The sequence below is a fragment of the Vicia villosa genome, linkage group LG1 (genome assembly GCF_029867415.1).
Source record: "Vicia villosa cultivar HV-30 ecotype Madison, WI linkage group LG1, Vvil1.0, whole genome shotgun sequence".
In the NCBI taxonomy this organism is placed as follows: Eukaryota; Viridiplantae; Streptophyta; class Magnoliopsida; order Fabales; family Fabaceae; genus Vicia; species Vicia villosa.
The window spans coordinates 40,025,685-40,043,582 of record NC_081180.1 but is presented as its reverse complement, the minus strand read 5'-3'; the positions used below and the strand labels follow the sequence as shown (position 1 = coordinate 40,043,582).

At 36.3% G+C, this 17,898-nt stretch overlaps 5 protein-coding genes across 5 annotated transcripts; 1 reads left to right on the top strand and 4 right to left on the bottom strand.

Moving 5' to 3' along the window:
- Nucleotides 1-95: 95 nt before the first annotated feature.
- Nucleotides 96-1,405, bottom strand: LOC131618622 (uncharacterized). The gene is made up of 3 exons (XM_058889825.1): nucleotides 1,012-1,405; nucleotides 649-894; nucleotides 96-565 (listed from the first exon to the last, which is right to left on the bottom strand). Exons 1-3 carry the CDS (start codon nucleotides 1,403-1,405, stop codon nucleotides 96-98), a joined length of 1,110 nt encoding a protein of 369 aa, XP_058745808.1.
- A 180-nt stretch (nucleotides 1,406-1,585) lies between these two features.
- Nucleotides 1,586-5,247, bottom strand: LOC131618518 (uncharacterized). The gene is made up of 6 exons (XM_058889751.1): nucleotides 4,749-5,247; nucleotides 4,221-4,662; nucleotides 3,219-4,135; nucleotides 2,794-3,168; nucleotides 1,927-2,661; nucleotides 1,586-1,824 (listed from the first exon to the last, which is right to left on the bottom strand). The coding sequence occupies exons 1-6, from the start codon at nucleotides 5,245-5,247 to the stop codon at nucleotides 1,586-1,588; spliced, it is 3,207 nt and encodes a 1,068-aa protein (XP_058745734.1).
- A 2,378-nt stretch (nucleotides 5,248-7,625) lies between these two features.
- On the bottom strand, nucleotides 7,626-8,346 carry LOC131604685 (uncharacterized). The gene is made up of 4 exons (XM_058877112.1): nucleotides 8,180-8,346; nucleotides 8,042-8,083; nucleotides 7,900-7,959; nucleotides 7,626-7,784 (listed from the first exon to the last, which is right to left on the bottom strand). The coding sequence occupies exons 1-4, from the start codon at nucleotides 8,288-8,290 to the stop codon at nucleotides 7,638-7,640; spliced, it is 360 nt and encodes a 119-aa protein (XP_058733095.1). The 5' UTR covers nucleotides 8,291-8,346; the 3' UTR covers nucleotides 7,626-7,637.
- A 4-nt stretch (nucleotides 8,347-8,350) lies between these two features.
- LOC131618410 (uncharacterized) lies at nucleotides 8,351-10,482 on the bottom strand. The gene is made up of 10 exons (XM_058889666.1): nucleotides 10,335-10,482; nucleotides 10,037-10,196; nucleotides 9,686-9,953; nucleotides 9,516-9,606; nucleotides 9,311-9,438; nucleotides 9,133-9,223; nucleotides 8,900-9,056; nucleotides 8,652-8,809; nucleotides 8,432-8,552; nucleotides 8,351-8,362 (listed from the first exon to the last, which is right to left on the bottom strand). The coding sequence occupies exons 2-10, from the start codon at nucleotides 10,172-10,174 to the stop codon at nucleotides 8,351-8,353; spliced, it is 1,164 nt and encodes a 387-aa protein (XP_058745649.1). The 5' UTR covers nucleotides 10,175-10,196; nucleotides 10,335-10,482.
- A 453-nt stretch (nucleotides 10,483-10,935) lies between these two features.
- LOC131634998 (probable LRR receptor-like serine/threonine-protein kinase At1g74360) lies at nucleotides 10,936-15,074 on the top strand. The gene is made up of 2 exons (XM_058905623.1): nucleotides 10,936-11,506; nucleotides 11,628-15,074. The coding sequence occupies exons 1-2, from the start codon at nucleotides 11,437-11,439 to the stop codon at nucleotides 14,828-14,830; spliced, it is 3,273 nt and encodes a 1,090-aa protein (XP_058761606.1). The 5' UTR covers nucleotides 10,936-11,436; the 3' UTR covers nucleotides 14,831-15,074.
- Nucleotides 15,075-17,898: the final 2,824 nt, after the last annotated feature.

Below are 17,898 nucleotides of genomic sequence, written 5' to 3'. Positions count from 1 at the left end.
AAAACTTCTTTATACACAACATTTGTAGTTTTCTCCCTGAATTTCTTTTCTTCATCATGTATCAGTATTTTGATTCCCTTTTTTGTTGTTACTCTTCACAATGCGACATAAATCTGGCCATGTGTGAATACATCTTTCGGTAAGTACAAACCAACGTTATCCAATGACTGTCCCTGTGATTTGTTAATTGTCATAGAATAGGAAACTATAATAGGGAACTGTCTCCTATTCAGTTTGAATGGCCATGGTGATTGGGATGGTGACATGTCCATTCGAGGTATGTAAACCAAATTTCCCAAACCTTTACCACCCATTATTGAAGCCTCCAGTACATGGGCTGCCATCTTTGTTATACACAGCCTTGTGCCGTTACATAAACCTTCAGCCTGATCTATATTTCTCATGAGCATTATAGGTGTCCCAACCTTTAGTTTTAAGTGATGGTTTGGCAATCCTGATGTTCGGAGGGAACTTAGAAATTCTGGTGTGAGGATATCAACTACTGCTGGGTCATGAATCTCAGACTTGTCAACTGAATTTGCGCTGTAGTAGTCACGAATCTCTCCTACATTGTTGACCAAACAGAATTAGTAAAAGCAAAAATTAGATTAATATAACCCATTAAATTATATATTTTTGTTGCTTAACCTGGCATCAATCTAAGTATATGGTCATTGATCTGATCAACAATCTGCAGTGTAGAGGCAAGTATCGCTCGACTTTTAAGGTAATCAACACATTGGAAATTATTTATGAAATCAGGGTATGTGCTATTGACAATGGCCACGATTGGATCATCAAATTCTGTTATCAGAATATCAGGTGGTATGTTGATTTCGGCGGTGCCGTCATTAGGCTCAGATATTCGGCCCTCTCCTATTCTTAAAAGCCAATCTGAAAACTATGCTATCTCATTTTTGTCAGTCTGTGTTGATCCTGTTCGTAGCCGCATGTTTCTTGTCAATGTTAATACCTCAACTGAATGCCATATGTAAGATGCATTTATGGCACAGTGTACAATATCGGAACGACTGCCTCTGGGGACGACAGGTAAAATCTGTCTGAAATCGCCCCCGAAAACAACAACCTTTCCACCGAATACATCAGTTGAATTTTTGTCTGCACTCATAACATCTTTCAAAGTTCTGTCAAGCGATTCTATTGCATACTTATGCGCCATTGGTGCCTCATCCCATATTATAAGCTTTGTCTGTTGTAACATGTCTGCGACATCATCGTTGAATTCAACCTTGCAAGTAGAATTGTCCATAGTTGGTACCGGTATCCTGAACTTTGAATGTGCAGTTCTACCTCCTGGAAGTAACAATGATGCTATACCGCTAGTTGCAACAGTTAAACATATATCGTGTTTTGATCTTAATGCAGCTGCGAGTGTTCTCCACATATATGTTTTTCCGGTACCACCATAACCATGAAGGAAGAAAACCGCAGGTTTTTGAGACTCCACAGCGTGGATGATTTTTTCATAAATACTTCTTTGCTCATCTTAGGAACATAATATTGATTGTAGAACGGTGTTAGAATAATTGATTCATAGAATTTCAAAGCGTAAAATAAAATGAATTTAATTGACGCAATAGTTACCTGTAAGAGCAGCAAACAGATTTTCAAATTCTGAGTTCATTGATGCTGTATCATAATTACGCTCATCATATATGAGCCTGTTTCCCAACTGTTCAAGAACATAAGCATCCGGATATGGAATAGGACTAAAATCCTTTAGTGTCCTTCTATTTGCCTGAAGCAGTTTCTCAATTTCTATTAAAGTCAAATTTTGTAACTCTTCTTGTGTGAGGTCCAATTCTGCATTGATATGAGAAATTGAGTTATAATACTGTTGGTAAGTCATCTGTAGGTTGTTATTAACAAATTGTTTTGTTTGCTATTTTATTATGTCTAACAAACCTGGATTAGCAGCCAATGCTCTTTGTGTATGTAAGACACCATCAGATAATAGGAGCCAAGTTTGTTCCCAAACATGTGCAGGGCGATTAACAGCACCAGACAAAAGCATGATAACAAACAGTTTTCGAAGAAAATGACCAGTCCCCCAATGACTTGCCTCCTTTATAGCAGCTATGTATTCTTTGTCGTCTTCAAGAAATCCCATTGCAAAGCATGCATCTCTGAATGTATCATACTGAATGTTATCCACGGTCCTGATTTCCTCATATGTTGTTGGTCCTTTTGCCACCGTCAACATCATGCGCAGGTAAAACAGTTCACCAGTTGTTGGCGGAACCCATATGAGACGTCCAATGGTGAAGCCTTTTTTCCGCGGTTTCCATTCTCTCTTTTTTTTGTGGTAAACAAACTTTGAGACAAACTGACCATAAGTTAATGTTTGTGCCTCTTCATATTTAGCATTTGCTACCAGCCATGCAGTAAACATTGATTCAGTCACACTTGCAGTTTCCAACACATTTTCCATGCGTGCATAATCTGTATAGTATATAGGTTTCTCCCCAACCAAATGATAGAACATACGTTCCACAGCTGGTTTTCTGCCATGAATATTGTAAGAGTAAATGCGCCAGCATGCTTCACTGGGTGAGACATACCTGCAGTCGAGATATTGTTGGATCTCATCAACAGGTTGATTGCTATTTGTTGAAACTGCTGCTGTTATTCTGTCATAGCCTTTATTGATATATTTGAAAAGATATTTTATGGAAGTACTCTGATTACACCATTCCATGTTTATATGTGCCTGGTATTTCATAAGAAATCTGGTATTATATGGAACCACATGTCTGTTGTCCAAGGTGATACCATTTTTTTCAATAGTGAAGGTTTTTGATCTTCTCCTATACAGCGGATAACCCTCTGCATCAACAATAGTGTCTTCAATAAACTTTTTGGGGTAGTATTTAGAGCATCGTCCATTCTTCATACATTGTGAGGTCACGCGAGCAAGCCCACAGGGTCCATGCATCATATGTGCCCTAACCAATTTGTATAAATTGGGATGAACAGTCGGGTCGGGAATTTCAGCAGAAATGATCTTGTCTATGTCAGATGGTGTTGGGTATTTGCTCTTAGGGTGTAGGAATATCAAGATGTGAGCATGTGGCAATCCGCGCTTTTGGAATTCGATGGTGTACATATCTATTAAATTGAAAGTTTGTTCGATGTAATATTTTGGTACTACACAGACACATGATTGAAAAGTAGTATAATTAAATGAAACAACTTACATGCAATCACTTTTCCCACGACATGGTGTTTTGTAATATCATCCATGAGGGTATCAAACTTTATTTTGAAAACTTTTGAAATGATATCTGGCCTATCATGGGGTTGTAGACCTGTGCCTGACAATGCTCTTTTAATTTCAGGCCAATTTGGGTTGCAGGTAAAAGTAACAAATAAATCAGGGAATCCCAATTGACTTGAAATGGCCATACCGTCAAAATATAGTTGATCCATATATCTCTTGCTACCAACAAATGTTGATGGCAGAACAACTCGTTTTCCTCGCTTTTGGTGTTCATTTCTTGTATCGCAATCAGTTTGAGCGGCCAAATTATTATATTTGCCCACTCTTAATTTCGACTGATTATCTCTCAACCAATTCAGTCGTTCGGATTCCATCATAGCATAGCCGTCGACTAAGAATTGTTGAAATAGGCGTCTTGAGTAAAGTAGTGTTTTTGCCTCTTTGCGACGTTGTTGTAACCGGTAAGAAAACCAATCCTTAATGCTTTGACGGTTTCTCTTAGTGACCTCAGTTTCATGGCGATATCTGTGCATTATATTTTTCCTGTAACCATCTTCCCCATAAGGAAATATAAGAGGATACTGATAAGCCAAATATGCTGGGTGAAACTCATCTATTCGTTGCAAACCACCATTGCGGCGCTGAATTAAGATGTCCCTTTTATCAGCAGAATTAATGTCTCCCACAATGAGTGCAGCCACTTCTGAGACAGTAGGTTTGTTGTAAACACGGCCATCTTCGGATCTATCAGAAATAAGCCTGAGTTTTAAATCTGTGAAAGAATTTGTCCTTAAAACATCCCTTGCCATTCTAAAAGCTTTGGCATGAACATTGTGCTGATCTAACATCATCTTGAGCTTTTTGACAACCGGTCGCTCGATGCCTTTGTTGTCCCTGTTTATTTTTCGCAGCCATGAATAAATAGTTTAACATAATATTTTTATAAAACAATTGTGTAATTATGTCTGAGCATGCTTACTTGAAACATTTTATTCTGTGTTCAACTTCATTGTCCGTGTCATAGATGTATAATTGAGCATATTGCGGAGGTTGCCCTGTTTCTGGCAGCAGTGTACCAATTCGATGACAGGTCTGACCCTGCAGTCTCAAAGTAGGGGGTCCACCTCTTTTAGAATATGTTGTGTCGAACTTCATTCCAGGGGAAGTGAATGAGAACATTGCGTTGTATGTTCGTATGTTAGCCTGGTAGTTTTTACTATCTGAATATGTGTTATTAAATAGAAGATCTTGCAACACTTGTGGAGGTTGCTCAAGGAACGGAAGAACAATTTTTCCTCCACGGCAACAACGATAAAAGCGAGGAGTTGCTGTAATTTTGTGTCTATTCACTTTTTCTTGGTACCACATACATGCTTGGCAGTGTGCGCATTCATAACTTTGGTCGCCAATATCGTAATATTCTGAAAGAAGAAACCACAATACTGAATATGTCTATTAACAGAAGAAGTGTACATCATTTGGTTATCAGTGTATGATATGGAAATACCTTGAAGATGGGCCTCCTGTAATTGTGCCGGGTCTGAATCTTCGTCAGAGCCGAAACTATTAGAAGAATTTAAATTATTGTTAGAGTTGGAGTCATCATTGTCTTCATAATGAGATTCAACAGACACATTATGATTTGAGGTAGATGGATGATCCATGGACTGACTTGACATATTATAATTTGAAGTAGATGCATGATCCATTTTCTGACTTTGACTAACAATGTTGTTCGTATTTTGAACCCTACTAACTTCAGTATTGAACAAATTTCTCAATCTTTTTCTGTTATCCAAGATTATTTTCCTTCTCTTTCTAGCCATAGCCGTTTCAATAGTGGTTTCATATGTTACAGAAGATGTAAAATTATGATTTAAATGGGAAGTGAGGTTGCTTGATCTGACACGGTTTCGATAATCCCTCTTTGCTTTAAGAATAAGCTTTCTCCTCTGTCTTGCAATGGATGTTTGAGGAGCAGTGTTTTTAACAACATCTGTTTCCATCACAAACACAAAAGTAGGATGAATAATAATACTACAAATAAGATTGATTTGTATAGATTTATACACACAATATGAGATGTATAGCATGCTACTTCATGATTTTGAATACTAAAAGTTTACAGTTTCTAATTGAAGGGGAATTGGTGGGTTCAAATGTCATGAATGCAGTATTGATTTTAATTTTTATTTCATACTTGAATATATATGAAATTGGAACTGAATATGAATAGAATGATGGTTATAGATTTAAATTACTACTTATCCCTCCCTTATAACTGTTGTGTGTGTTAAATGTATTTAATTTAATCTATACAGGTTATTTATAATATTTTATTTGATGGATGTGTTACTCTTTTAAAAAGACTTTAAGTCAAAACTAATATTATAAGTAAATAGAAACTGAACAGTTAACCCACTTTCTGCATGTACCAAGTACTTGTTTCCTATTGCACTGAATAGAAGTTTAGCATTGCAACTGCCTGCGGTTAGGGTTCCGACAATGGCATCTTCACACGGTGGTCCTTCTGTGCGTATTCCCTCTGATGATGAAAATGATTTCAGGTATAAGTAGATAATTTTATTTCACCATTGCTTTGCGGTAGAAAATAGGGTATACCGGTATACAAAATATGGTAGTGTGGTAATAACACTTAACAACATTTAGTGATGGGTGTAGTATCAATATAGCGCAATGTTGTATTATGTGTGGTATTTGTCAAGAAATCAAATGTGACTGAATGACTATTGTTGGTTTTTATTGTTGGATTTCATATCCCGTCGTTGCTCGGCATATGACTATTGCTTAGTAAAGAATGCTTCATATGCGGTTTGTTTTTAATCCATATTTGATGTTGGAACAGCGATGATCAGGCAATGGAAATCATAGAAGATTTGGTAAAGGAAACAGGGTACGATCCTAAGGTGGAAAGAAAACGCAGGAATAAACAGCGCAATGTCACTGCTGATCGTGTTGTGACGAATGTTGATGTTGTCGCACAAAATAGCGCAATGGTTAAAAGCAATCCCAATGCAGGACCTGTAAAGATAAAAGAGGAATCAACAGACATTGACACAAATGAAATCAAAGTTTCTGAAGTTGGTGAACCAAGTGGATCAAAAGAGGGTAAGAAACAAAAGGGTAAAGTGGTGAAAAAAGCAAAGGTCGGTACAGACATTACTGTAGACAGTTCTATAGGGGCTCAAAAATTTTTCTGGAACACCCATGTTACAAATGCTAAATCTACACAGCAGAATGTAATGGTAAGGAGATATTTGAATATTTGCAGCATGTTATTGAAAATGTAAATAGTATATATCGTTAATAGTTACCTTATTTCTTGTATGCAGCATTTCCCTAAGGAAATCGCCAAAAGATGCCTCCGTCGCTTTCAAGATGAAATCAACCTGCTGGATGTGAGGACGAAGAACATTGTTACCTGTCAGGTTCACAAAGCTAACAGAAAAGGAATACCCCAGCCATATGAAAAGTACATGGCCCTGGGATGGTACGAATTCGCCAAATCTCTTAACCTGCGTAATGGGGATACAATAGCGTGGAGTATGCTGCGATTCTCTCCGTATATCTATGTGAAGGTTGAAAGACAATGAAGAAACTGCTGCTATTTGCAAACCGTGTACTATACCCGAATTTTAATGGTTACATTATATGTTGGGAATGTTATTTTGGTACATTGTGTTATATATATTCTGCTACATGTTATTTTGTAAGCACTTTATCCAAAATGTGAACACAGTAATATTGTGACCACTGGAAGATCTAATCTATAATCGTTTTCGGGACAAATTTTTTAAGTTCTCCTATTATATTCTATTAATCCGCTCTGATATGCTGTTAGTTAAAATGAAATCTGTCCCATAATATTGTATCAACATTATAGTAAGATCAGACATAAAATTATTTATTGATAGTTAACATAGTCAAATGTTAAAAGTCCTGGTGTTTGTTTGTGAGACACAATCCATGTTTTAGTTTACAATGTAATGACAGAAAACTTAAATTCTGCTAATCCAAACAAACCGTTCTTTGCAACATCATTATTGTAACTAACATTAAAAATAATAAAAAAGGAGCACCCCGTTATAAGAGGTATAGTTAAAATGGAGTGTTTGATATATGATCAAAAAGAATCAAAATAATTAATAATAGTATATATAATATGTAGTTCAATTTGAATCATTTGAATATAATAAGCCAAAGAAACTATTGATAATTCTTAAATCAAATTGAACATAACAGAAGCACATAGCCAGTATTCATGCACTAATTATTACAGAAAATGAAATCACACACATGATTAAAAGCAAAGGAAACTAACATTCAGTTTTTATAACAAACACCTAAGCAAAACACACACAAAATAAAAATATTCCTAATCAATCTTCTCCATTTTAATTATCTTCTTCAGCTTGTTTGATGACAGTTCCCCATCAATAGATTCACTTGATGCAGCAGGAAGATGTCTCTTACCACCAGGTGTGACAGCATCCGGCTTGTGTTCAGATGTAATTTCCAGGTCCTGCAATGCCACGATGAAGACTATTAGTTAGGAATATTGATATAAATGTAAGTCGGTAAGTGTTAGTAATATTGATCTAAATGTAAGTAGGTAAGTGTGTTGCAGTGAGACTTACTGTAACCAATTCACAGTCTTCATTGGCATCTGTTTTAGCTTCATCAACACTCTCTTTAATCTATATATTGTTAAACACAGTTTTCAATATAACATAATCACAGGAAAAGCAAAAAAATGCATACACAGTTTAAAATTTCTACCTCCAGAGTATCAGGTACGACAGTTTGGATTGGAATAGGTTCCTTGAGAATTTACCAAAGAAAAACAAAATCAGGCCAAAAATTGTTATAATATGAAGTCCTCTTTTATAAAACAAATGTCAGTTTATTAGAGCTGACCTCATCTGTTCCCCATTTTTCCTTAAGTTGCTGGATAATAGGATCATTTTTTATAATCATAACGACGGAACAGTTCTTCCAGCGTGGATGCCACTTAACCTTCATAGCCATTTCCAACTTCAACAACTGATCAAGTGCTAACGGAAAGTCCAATGGATCAGTAATTCCAGCCTATTTAAACAACTGGCCATATTAGTGTACACAGAGTATTGAAAAGTACATTCTAATTCGTCTGCACAATATAAATATAACCTGAATCATAGTGTTACGAAGTTGCGATGCAGATAAACCCAACAACATTTCACATTCTCTGTTCCAGAAGACAAAATTGCAGCTTTGGCCCCCGTGAGTAACCTCAATTTCAATCTTATACCTGAACATCATAAGAAGTCATTCGGTTAAAAAACCCGACAACATAGAAACATCAAAAACATGACAGAAACAACATCTATTAGGTGAGAACAACTAAAACCTAAGGACTTCAGCCATGGTTTCATGACCAGCTTCACACTCAAAGGGGGGGCTGTCCCCGCGCGCTATAGATTGACACATATGGCAGGCACGATAGAACCACCCAAATGGAGATGCTACTAATAATTTTGTTGTAGCGACAGTAGCGCAAAATGTAACCTGGACAAATAGCAGCCAAAATCAGAAACATGTGACACACTAAACAATGAGGTTATAATTACGATAATATAGGAAAATAGAAAGACATACATCCGTAAGTTGAATAATCTCAGCAATAGGCAAAACAACAGCCTTTGAGAACAATTTTTGCACAGGAGTGAGCTGTTGATTTTCAGAACTTTGGGAGGAATATTGGGAATTCCCTCCAAGTTGGTCAGACAGGGTTACCTTGCTCTCCTCAGGCATTCTGCAGAGCATGGATCATTATCAAATTCATACATGAAAAAAATAATTGCATAAAATGGATGAAACTATCAACATACCTATCAATAAAGTCTTTCATGATCGGAAAATCAGCATCAACACATAAAAGGGTCACATTGTAGGTGTTTGTCACAGACAGAGGATACTTTCCTGCAAATTCAAATTACACCTTGTCAATATATTTATCACAGATTTTTTTGATTTAGTATTAATTTATAAAATAAGTCATGGAATAACCTTCTTCCTTCACTTTGGCATACTGAAGCAACACAACTGTAGGTAGTGATGCAGCAACCCTAACTTTGTTAAACTTGATGAACTGATCCGCGTATGATTCCCACAGAGTACAGTTCAACATGTTGTTGCTAAACCATGATCACAACACATTAAGATATATAACATGATTCATATATGAGGCAGTTTAATGTATAAAAAAACAAACCTGTGATCACGCAACATCATGCTAATTTGCTGCTTCTTTGCACCTGACTCAGTCTGCGCATAACCAATACTATCCACCATTCCAACGACATCTGAAATAAATTTATTAATTTCACACGGCTATAATGCATCAAAACATGAGACAATAAAAAAACCAAAAACCATCCTCACGAATCAGAACATGTTTGTCAAACCTCCCTGTTATGATGTCTGAAAAACTTGTAAATAAAATCGATTTCGGGGGTATCTCATGTTTGTCTTCATCAAGAACAGACGTTCCAGCAGTAAACTTTATCATATATCTGTGTCCCGATGCCCTGAAGGCCAGAACATAAGGCACCACCTTAAAATTAGATACAGTATAAGTATGGCCTAATAAGCATTTTTCGGTGAAAACCGACACATGCGGTGCTGGAACAACAGCATGAATATCATCTCCCTGCAGCAGAAACCAACAAATGATTCAAACTATACAAACATAGGTAAATGATAAACATACTGAAACATAAACAGGGTAATCACCAATTTGTCAACAAAGATCATTTCAAAATGTTCCTTGCTGTTGGAGACAACTTTCCATCGGTGGTGAATCCTAACAACAATCTTCCAAAGCTCTTTTCCATCATTGATCTCTGCTATTCTCTCAACAGGCCTTGACATGATAATGCAAATTCACACTGCACTGAATGATTACCGCAGAAGTTAGCAAGCATGGAAAGAGAAGAATGAAATCACTGATAAATAGGCAAGCCATTTAAACACATAATTACTGCAATTGTGCAGTTTGGAACGTGGAGAGGCACAGAGTAATGGTCCTTACATAACTGCAGCAACATGAGAAGCTGTGAGGGTGAAACTTCCACAGCCATAACTGCCGCAGCCCACCATGCAGTTGAAGGATCAAAAATTCTGTAGTAACCACCAAAGCTGATGTGGATCATTGAGAGAAGAGTTGCTGATGTGGATAGCCTAAGAAAGTCTCAAATGGTAGACTTTTCTTATATGATAGATTTAGATTTAAACACTCATTCGTATCCACACTTTCCAACAATATTTGAAGACAACAAAAATTGATCCCGAATCAAGTAAATTTATTTATTTTTAAATATTTTAAAAAATTAAATATAAAATTTTTATTTTTGTATTCCTTAACATTGTTACAAAATTTAAAGTATCCTTAACAAATTTCTTTAAAACTAAGTATGATTAAACTTAGTCTAAACAAATCTAGTCTAATTAATTAGATAGTCCTTCATGAGTCTATATATGATGATGGAAGCAATGAGAGAAAGGCCGGCAAGTATATTGTCACTTTCCATCATCAAGGCACTACTTTTGAATTGATTAAGAATATAGTCTTCGTTCAACCAAAAACCACATTGTCAAATCTCAACTTCAATAAAGCAACGATTCACTAGTCTTATATCACACGCACACAAACAACAACAACATACTCTCTTGTTCCCTCATTCACAAAATCACATTTTCCACCAAATTCACTCCCATTACCACCTTTTTACTGCTCAACTCACAAAAACGGCGGCAATCCAACTGTGTCCTCGTTCTTTATCATCATGCACCGTCCATCCTCAGTCAAAACTCAAACCCGGTCCAACCAAACCGGTCAACAACGGCGGCTCGACCGCTATACGAGCTTCTTTTCTCTGACTCATTCCATAAACAAATACACCAAAAGTATAGAATTGCAACTCATTTCACATTTGTCAACTAACAAACCATGGTAAAAAGTAGGTAGCATCTTGTTACATTTCAAATTTCCATTTTGTCTGCACATTCCAATCTATTCAACTTCCCCTCATGCTCTTCTGTTCTGTCATTCTTATTTTATTCTAACATACATGTGTTTTCCTCATTAAACAAAAAAAAAGACAATCTAGGAGTAACCAAAACAAAAAACATAAATGTCAGAGTTGCAGGAAACACATTCCTCTTCCTATCTATTTCTACTCTTTTCATTCATCCTTCTTTCAGGTACTTACTTACCTCCTCAATAAAAATAATCATTATCTTTCTATTTCCAAGGATGTTATTGTTATGATTTTGTTATAATTGTTGTTTTTTTTTTTTGTTTTTTTTTCTTCTATTTTTCTAGGTAGTGTTGTTGTTGGAGATTCTTTAGATACAGACAAACAGATTCTGTTGAGGTTGAAAAAGTATCTAGACAACAAAACTCTTGCAGACCGAGGAAAGTACATATATTGGAACACTGATGGTTCAAATTCTAGTCCATGTCAATGGCGAGGAATTTTGTGTAGCGAAGAAAAGAGGGTGATTTCGATTGATCTTTCTAACAGTGACATCACTGGAGAGATATTTCAAAGCTTTTCCGAGCTGACCGAGTTAACGCATCTTGATCTTTCGCAGAATACACTCTTTGGAAATTTATCAGATGATTTGAGAAAGTGTCGAAAACTGTTGCATCTTAATCTCTCTCATAATATTCTTGAGGGAGAGTTGAATGTTTCTGGATTGAGAAATTTGGAGACGCTTGATTTGTCTTTGAATAGGTTTCATGGAGATATTGGGCTGTTAGATTTTCCTTCTGTTTGTGAAAATTTGGTCACTTTGAATATCTCGGGTAATAACTTAACTGGGGAGATTGGTGATAGTTTTGATCAGTGTTTGAGTTTGAAGTATTTGGATTTGAGTACTAACAAGCTGAGTGGAGGTCTATGGAGTGGATTTGCAAGGCTGAAGCAGTTTTCTGTTGCTGAGAATTTTCTCAATGGAAACGTTTCGTCTGAAGCGTTTCCGTTGAATTGTGAGCTTGTGGAATTAGACCTTTCTCAGAATAGGTTTATTGGGGAGGCACCAAAGGAAATATCTAACTGCAAGAATTTAACCGTGTTGAATCTTTCAACCAACAAGTTCACTGGAGCTATTCCTAATGAAATCGGGTCCATTTCGATGCTTAAAGGATTGTACTTGGGAGGAAACAACTTTTCAAGAGATGTTCCTGAGACACTTTTGAAATTGAGTAACTTGGTTTTCTTGGACTTGAGCAGAAACAATTTTGGTGGTGACATACAGAAGATATTTGGAAGTTTTAAGCAGGTTAGGTTTCTTCTGTTACACTCTAACTCCTACACTGGAGGATTGTTATCTTCTGGAATTTTCACATTGCCGAATATTACGCGGTTAGACCTTAGCTTCAACAAGTTTTCCGGTCCATTGCCTGTTGAAATCTCTCATATGCAAAGTCTAGAGCTTTTGATGTTATCATATAACAAATTCAATGGAACTATTCCATCAGAATTTGGAAATATGCGTAACTTGCAAGCACTTGATCTTGCTTTCAACCGGTTGAGTGGACCGATTCCTCCAAGCCTTGGAAACTTGAGATCACTACTGTGGTTGATGCTTGCAGACAATTCGTTAAACGGAACAATCCCTTCGGAGTTAGGGAACTGTAGTAGCTTGTTATGGTTAAACCTTGCCAACAATAACCTTACTGGGAAGTTTCCTCACGAACTTTCTAAAATTGGAAAGAATGCGATGGAAACATTTGAATTTAATAGGCGAAAAGACGGAATGGTTGCTGGCTCTGGTGAATGTTTAGCAATGAAGAGATGGATACCTGCAGATTACCCTCCATTCAGCTTTGTGTATGATATTTTAACAAGAAAAAATTGTAGAGGACTTTGGAATAAATTGCTAAAAGGGTATGGAATTTTCCCATTTTGCACACCAGGGTCCTCTCTTAGGTTACCTTTGATATCTGGTTATGTTCAGCTAAGTGGAAACAAACTAAGTGGTGAAATTCCATCAGAGATTGGAACTATGGTGAATTTCAGTTTGTTGCATTTGGGATTCAACAGTTTCTCTGGGAAACTTCCACCAGAGTTGGGAAACATTCCACTTGTGGTCTTGAACTTGACTACAAACAATTTTTCAGGTGAAATTCCGACCGAAATTGGAAACTTTATTTGCTTGCAAAATCTTGATTTGTCTCAAAACAACTTCTCGGGGAATTTTCCATCAAGTTTGAACAAAGTGGCTGAGCTTAACAAGTTCAACATCTCATACAATCCTTTCATACAAGGTGTGGTTTCATCAAGTGGACAATTTGTTACTTTTGGTAAAGATTCATATTATGGTGACCCTCTTTTGATCCTTCCTCAGTTCATCGATAATAGTACCACGAGAAACGATAAAAACATGGCTCACAAAGACCATAAAAAGCCTACAAAATTGTATGTGTTTTTGGTGTTTTTAGCCTTAACACTTGTTTTTATCATATTTAGTTTGATAACAATAGTTGTCTGTGCATTAGTCAAATCTCCATCAGATCAATATCTCTTGAGGGATCATACAAAACACTGCAATGACTCAAGCAGCTCAGGAATAGAATTCCAGCAATGGCTATCTGATTCGGTAAAAGTGATTCGTTTAAACAAGACAGCTTTCACCTATGCAGACATTTTGAAAGCAACAAACACTTTCTCAGAAAATCGAATCATAGGAAAAGGTGGATTTGGAACTGTATACAAAGGATTTTTCGCAGACGGTAGAGAAGTAGCAGTGAAGAAGCTTCTAAGCGAAGGACGCGAAGGAGAAAAGGAATTCCAAGCTGAAATGGAAGTTCTAAGCGGTCATGGTTTCGGTTGGCCTCATCCAAATCTCGTCACACTCTACGGTTGGTGCTTAAACAATTCAGAAAAGATACTTGTTTACGAGTACATAGAAGGCGGAAGCTTAGAAGATCTAATAACCGATAAAACACGTTTGACATGGAAGAAAAGACTACAAATAGCCATCGACGTAGCTCGCGCGCTTGTCTATTTGCACCACGAATGTGACCCTTCAATTGTTCATAGAGATGTGAAGGCTAGTAATGTGTTACTTGACAAAGAAGGTAAGGCAAAAGTAACAGATTTCGGACTAGCTAGAGTTGTTAACGTCGGTGATAGTCATGTGAGTACAATGGTAGCGGGAACCATTGGATATGTTGCACCTGAATATGGACAAACAATGAAAGCTACTACAAAAGGTGATGTTTACAGTTATGGTGTTTTGGTTATGGAGTTGGCTACAGGTAGAAGAGCAGTGGATGGAGGTGAAGAATGTCTGGTCGAATGGACGAGGCGTGTTATGGTGGGAAGAAAACAACAACAATATCATCATATGTTGAGTTATTTGGGCTCAGAGGAAATGGTTGAATTGCTATGTATTGGTTTGAAGTGTACAAATGAGACACCAAATGGTAGGCCAAATATGAAACAGGTTTTGGCTATGCTCATTTTGATATCTAAATCCTATGTTGGAGATTCAAGTGATCATAGACACATTGTTTAGTTGATTTTATGGTTAGGAAATTGATTGATATAGTAATATATATGGAGAAATATGTGTATAGTTTAAGGTTGTTACTTATAGTTTACATTAGACAGGAAAAATAATGTCATGCACAGTTCATTTCTATAACTGTATACTTCAAACCAATACATAGGAATTAATATTCATTTCTATAATTGTATACAGAAATGTGATTATGTTGAAGTTACTCAATTTTGTTCATGGAGTGATTTTACTTTTGTTTGTCTCTTTTTGATGAGTATTAAACAGTTAGTGCATTCCAGATTTATTTATTTTTTGTTTTAATTTGTAATTCTGCATTCTAAATGAAATATTTCTTTGAGTTTAATGGTTATGCACTGACGGTGCAAAAAAGTTTTACACTGTAATCTAGTTAAAATATAACGTTCTGCCATATCATACAAGTTTTTTTAAATTTTCAATCTGACTTGTCCTGATTCATAATCGTTATTGGTTGACAGTGTAAAACTATTTTACACTCTCGATGCATAACTCTTTTTTCCTGGAGCAAATAAGTGGCACAAGGGGCTGATATTTAGCCAAAGAACTCGTTATAGACAAACAGATGTTTTTGAGGCAAAATACTAGATCTTGACTTTTAGATAGAAAAAAAAACATTAGTTAATTGAAAAAAAAAACATTAATTAGTAGTTTTATCTAGAAAACAATATCATCTTATCTATTTAAGTCGTAGGTATTAAAAAATGTGAAGCTGAGATGTGGATATCCTAACAGAAAAGTTAATGTTACTTAAAATTTATATACTATATATTTTATTTTCATTTCTTAAATTTTATTACAACAAGGTTACCTTATATACAATAAAATAAAATACGCAAGAGGGCTTAATTTATTAAAAAAAAGTATACTTTTTAAAATGTTTATGATAGCGAATAAGATAGAAGAATGAAGAAAATAATGAGAGAAAAACAGTAAAAATAAAATAATTAATAAAAATTAAAGAGATTAGAGCTTATAGAGAGTATACCATAAATTTATACAAGTTCAAAATTACTACTTGATCTCCTGTTCGTAAGATTTTCTTTTTGAGAGTTCTACTAAAATTAGATTTGAACTTTTGTAGGATCAATCCACGAACCTTCAACAATCAATGAGTTTTTAACATAGACTGAGCTCAAGAACCTTCACCCAAGTATTTTCAGATTTAGCTTGCAACCTTCAAGTCTTATAGAAATTATAATTCTCAAAAGAGTCTCACTATACAACATTGATTACAACAAATCTTACAAGGTATTTTTGGTCTTTCCGCACTATGTCAATTTTCGTGAAAAGCAAAAGTGAATAATGTAAGTGTTGTGAAAAACGATACCAATAACAAAGTATAATAGGGAATTAGAGAGGATAAGAAGAACACAAGAATTTGTTATAACTGCTATTCTTTCACTTTCTCTTAAAACAAGATTACAAGTTTACAAGAATAACAAATAACCTCTCTCACCCTAAATTAGGATTTGCAGCTTAGCAATGATGAGAGACTAGTATGCTATTTATAATGAAACCTAACATACTAACTAATGGGCTTTTTCAGCAAGGCCCATTACACAAGCCAACTTAATAAACAAGCTAACTTAACAAATTAGGGTTTAAACACTAAAACCTAATTTAACATGCTAACAACCCTAGCATCTTCGACATCTGCATGCTAGACCCATCTTCGACTACAGCATGCACACTTCGACACCAGCATGTGAACAATCCTTCGACTTCATGCTTAACTCTGTCGAACTGTCGAACCAAGAAGCTACCCTTCGACAATACTAGAGTTTGATCCAATATCTCACAAATCTCCACCTTGGACCTAACTCTACAACGTCAAGGAACAAACTAGCTTTCTTCATGCAGCTTTATCAACTGCATACAGTGGAAAAACTTGCACCTCGGCAATGTCTTGGTGATCATATCAGCAGCATTGTCTTCAGTCTAAACCTTCAGCACTTGGACTTCTCCACGCTCGATTACTCCTCTGACGAAATGCAGCCTCACATCAATGTGCTTAGTTCGCTCATGATAGGCTGAATTCTTCGACAGGTGTATTGCACTTTGACTATCACATTTAACAGTGATACCTCGACCTTGAAGTTTCAGCTCCTTCGCAAAACCTTCAAGCCACAATGCTTCTTTCACAGCTTCAGTTAGGGCAATATACTCCGCTTCAGTGGTTGATAGAGCAACAACCTTCTGAAGAGTTGCTTTCCAACTAATTGTTGTGCCAAACATAGTGAAAACATATCCAGAAATAGACTTTCTAGAATCCATACAACCTGCATAATCAGAGTCGACATATCCTTCTATTGGTGCTTTACTATCTTCACCCAAGGCTCCACCATAAATTAAGACTCTGTTTAGAGATCCATTTATGTACCTTAAAATCCACTTCAATGCTTGCCAGTGAGCCTTTCCAGGATTCGCCATGTACCTGCTTACAAGACTTACTGCATATGCTATGTCGGGTCTAGTACAGACCATAGCATACATCAAAGAACCAACTATATTAGCATATGGGATTCTATTCATATAGGCTCTTTCGACATCAGTACTGGGACACTGATCAATACTCAGCTTGAATTGAGGGTTTGTTGGAGTCACAACTGGCTTCGAATTCGACATACCAAACTTTTCAAGAATCTTCCGTAGATATGCCTCTTGAGATAGGCATAACTTCGACTTCTTTCTATCTCTTCGAATGTCAATTCCAAGAATCCTGGAAGCAGCTCCCAGATCCTTCATATCGAACTCCTTATTGAGTTCAGCCTTCACCCTCATCACATCTTCGACACTGTTGCTTGCTATGAGAATATCATCCACATAAAGCAACAAAATAACAAATGAGTTACCAGATCGAAATCTGAAGTAAACGCAGTGGTCGAACTGACTTCTAGTGAAACTTATGCGTGCCATGAACTTGTCGAATCTCCTATTCCACTGTCGAGGAGATTGTTTCAGCCCATACAAAGATCTCTTTAACTCGCACACATAATCTTCCTTCCCCTTTTCGACATACCCTTCAGGTTGCCTCATCAGGATCG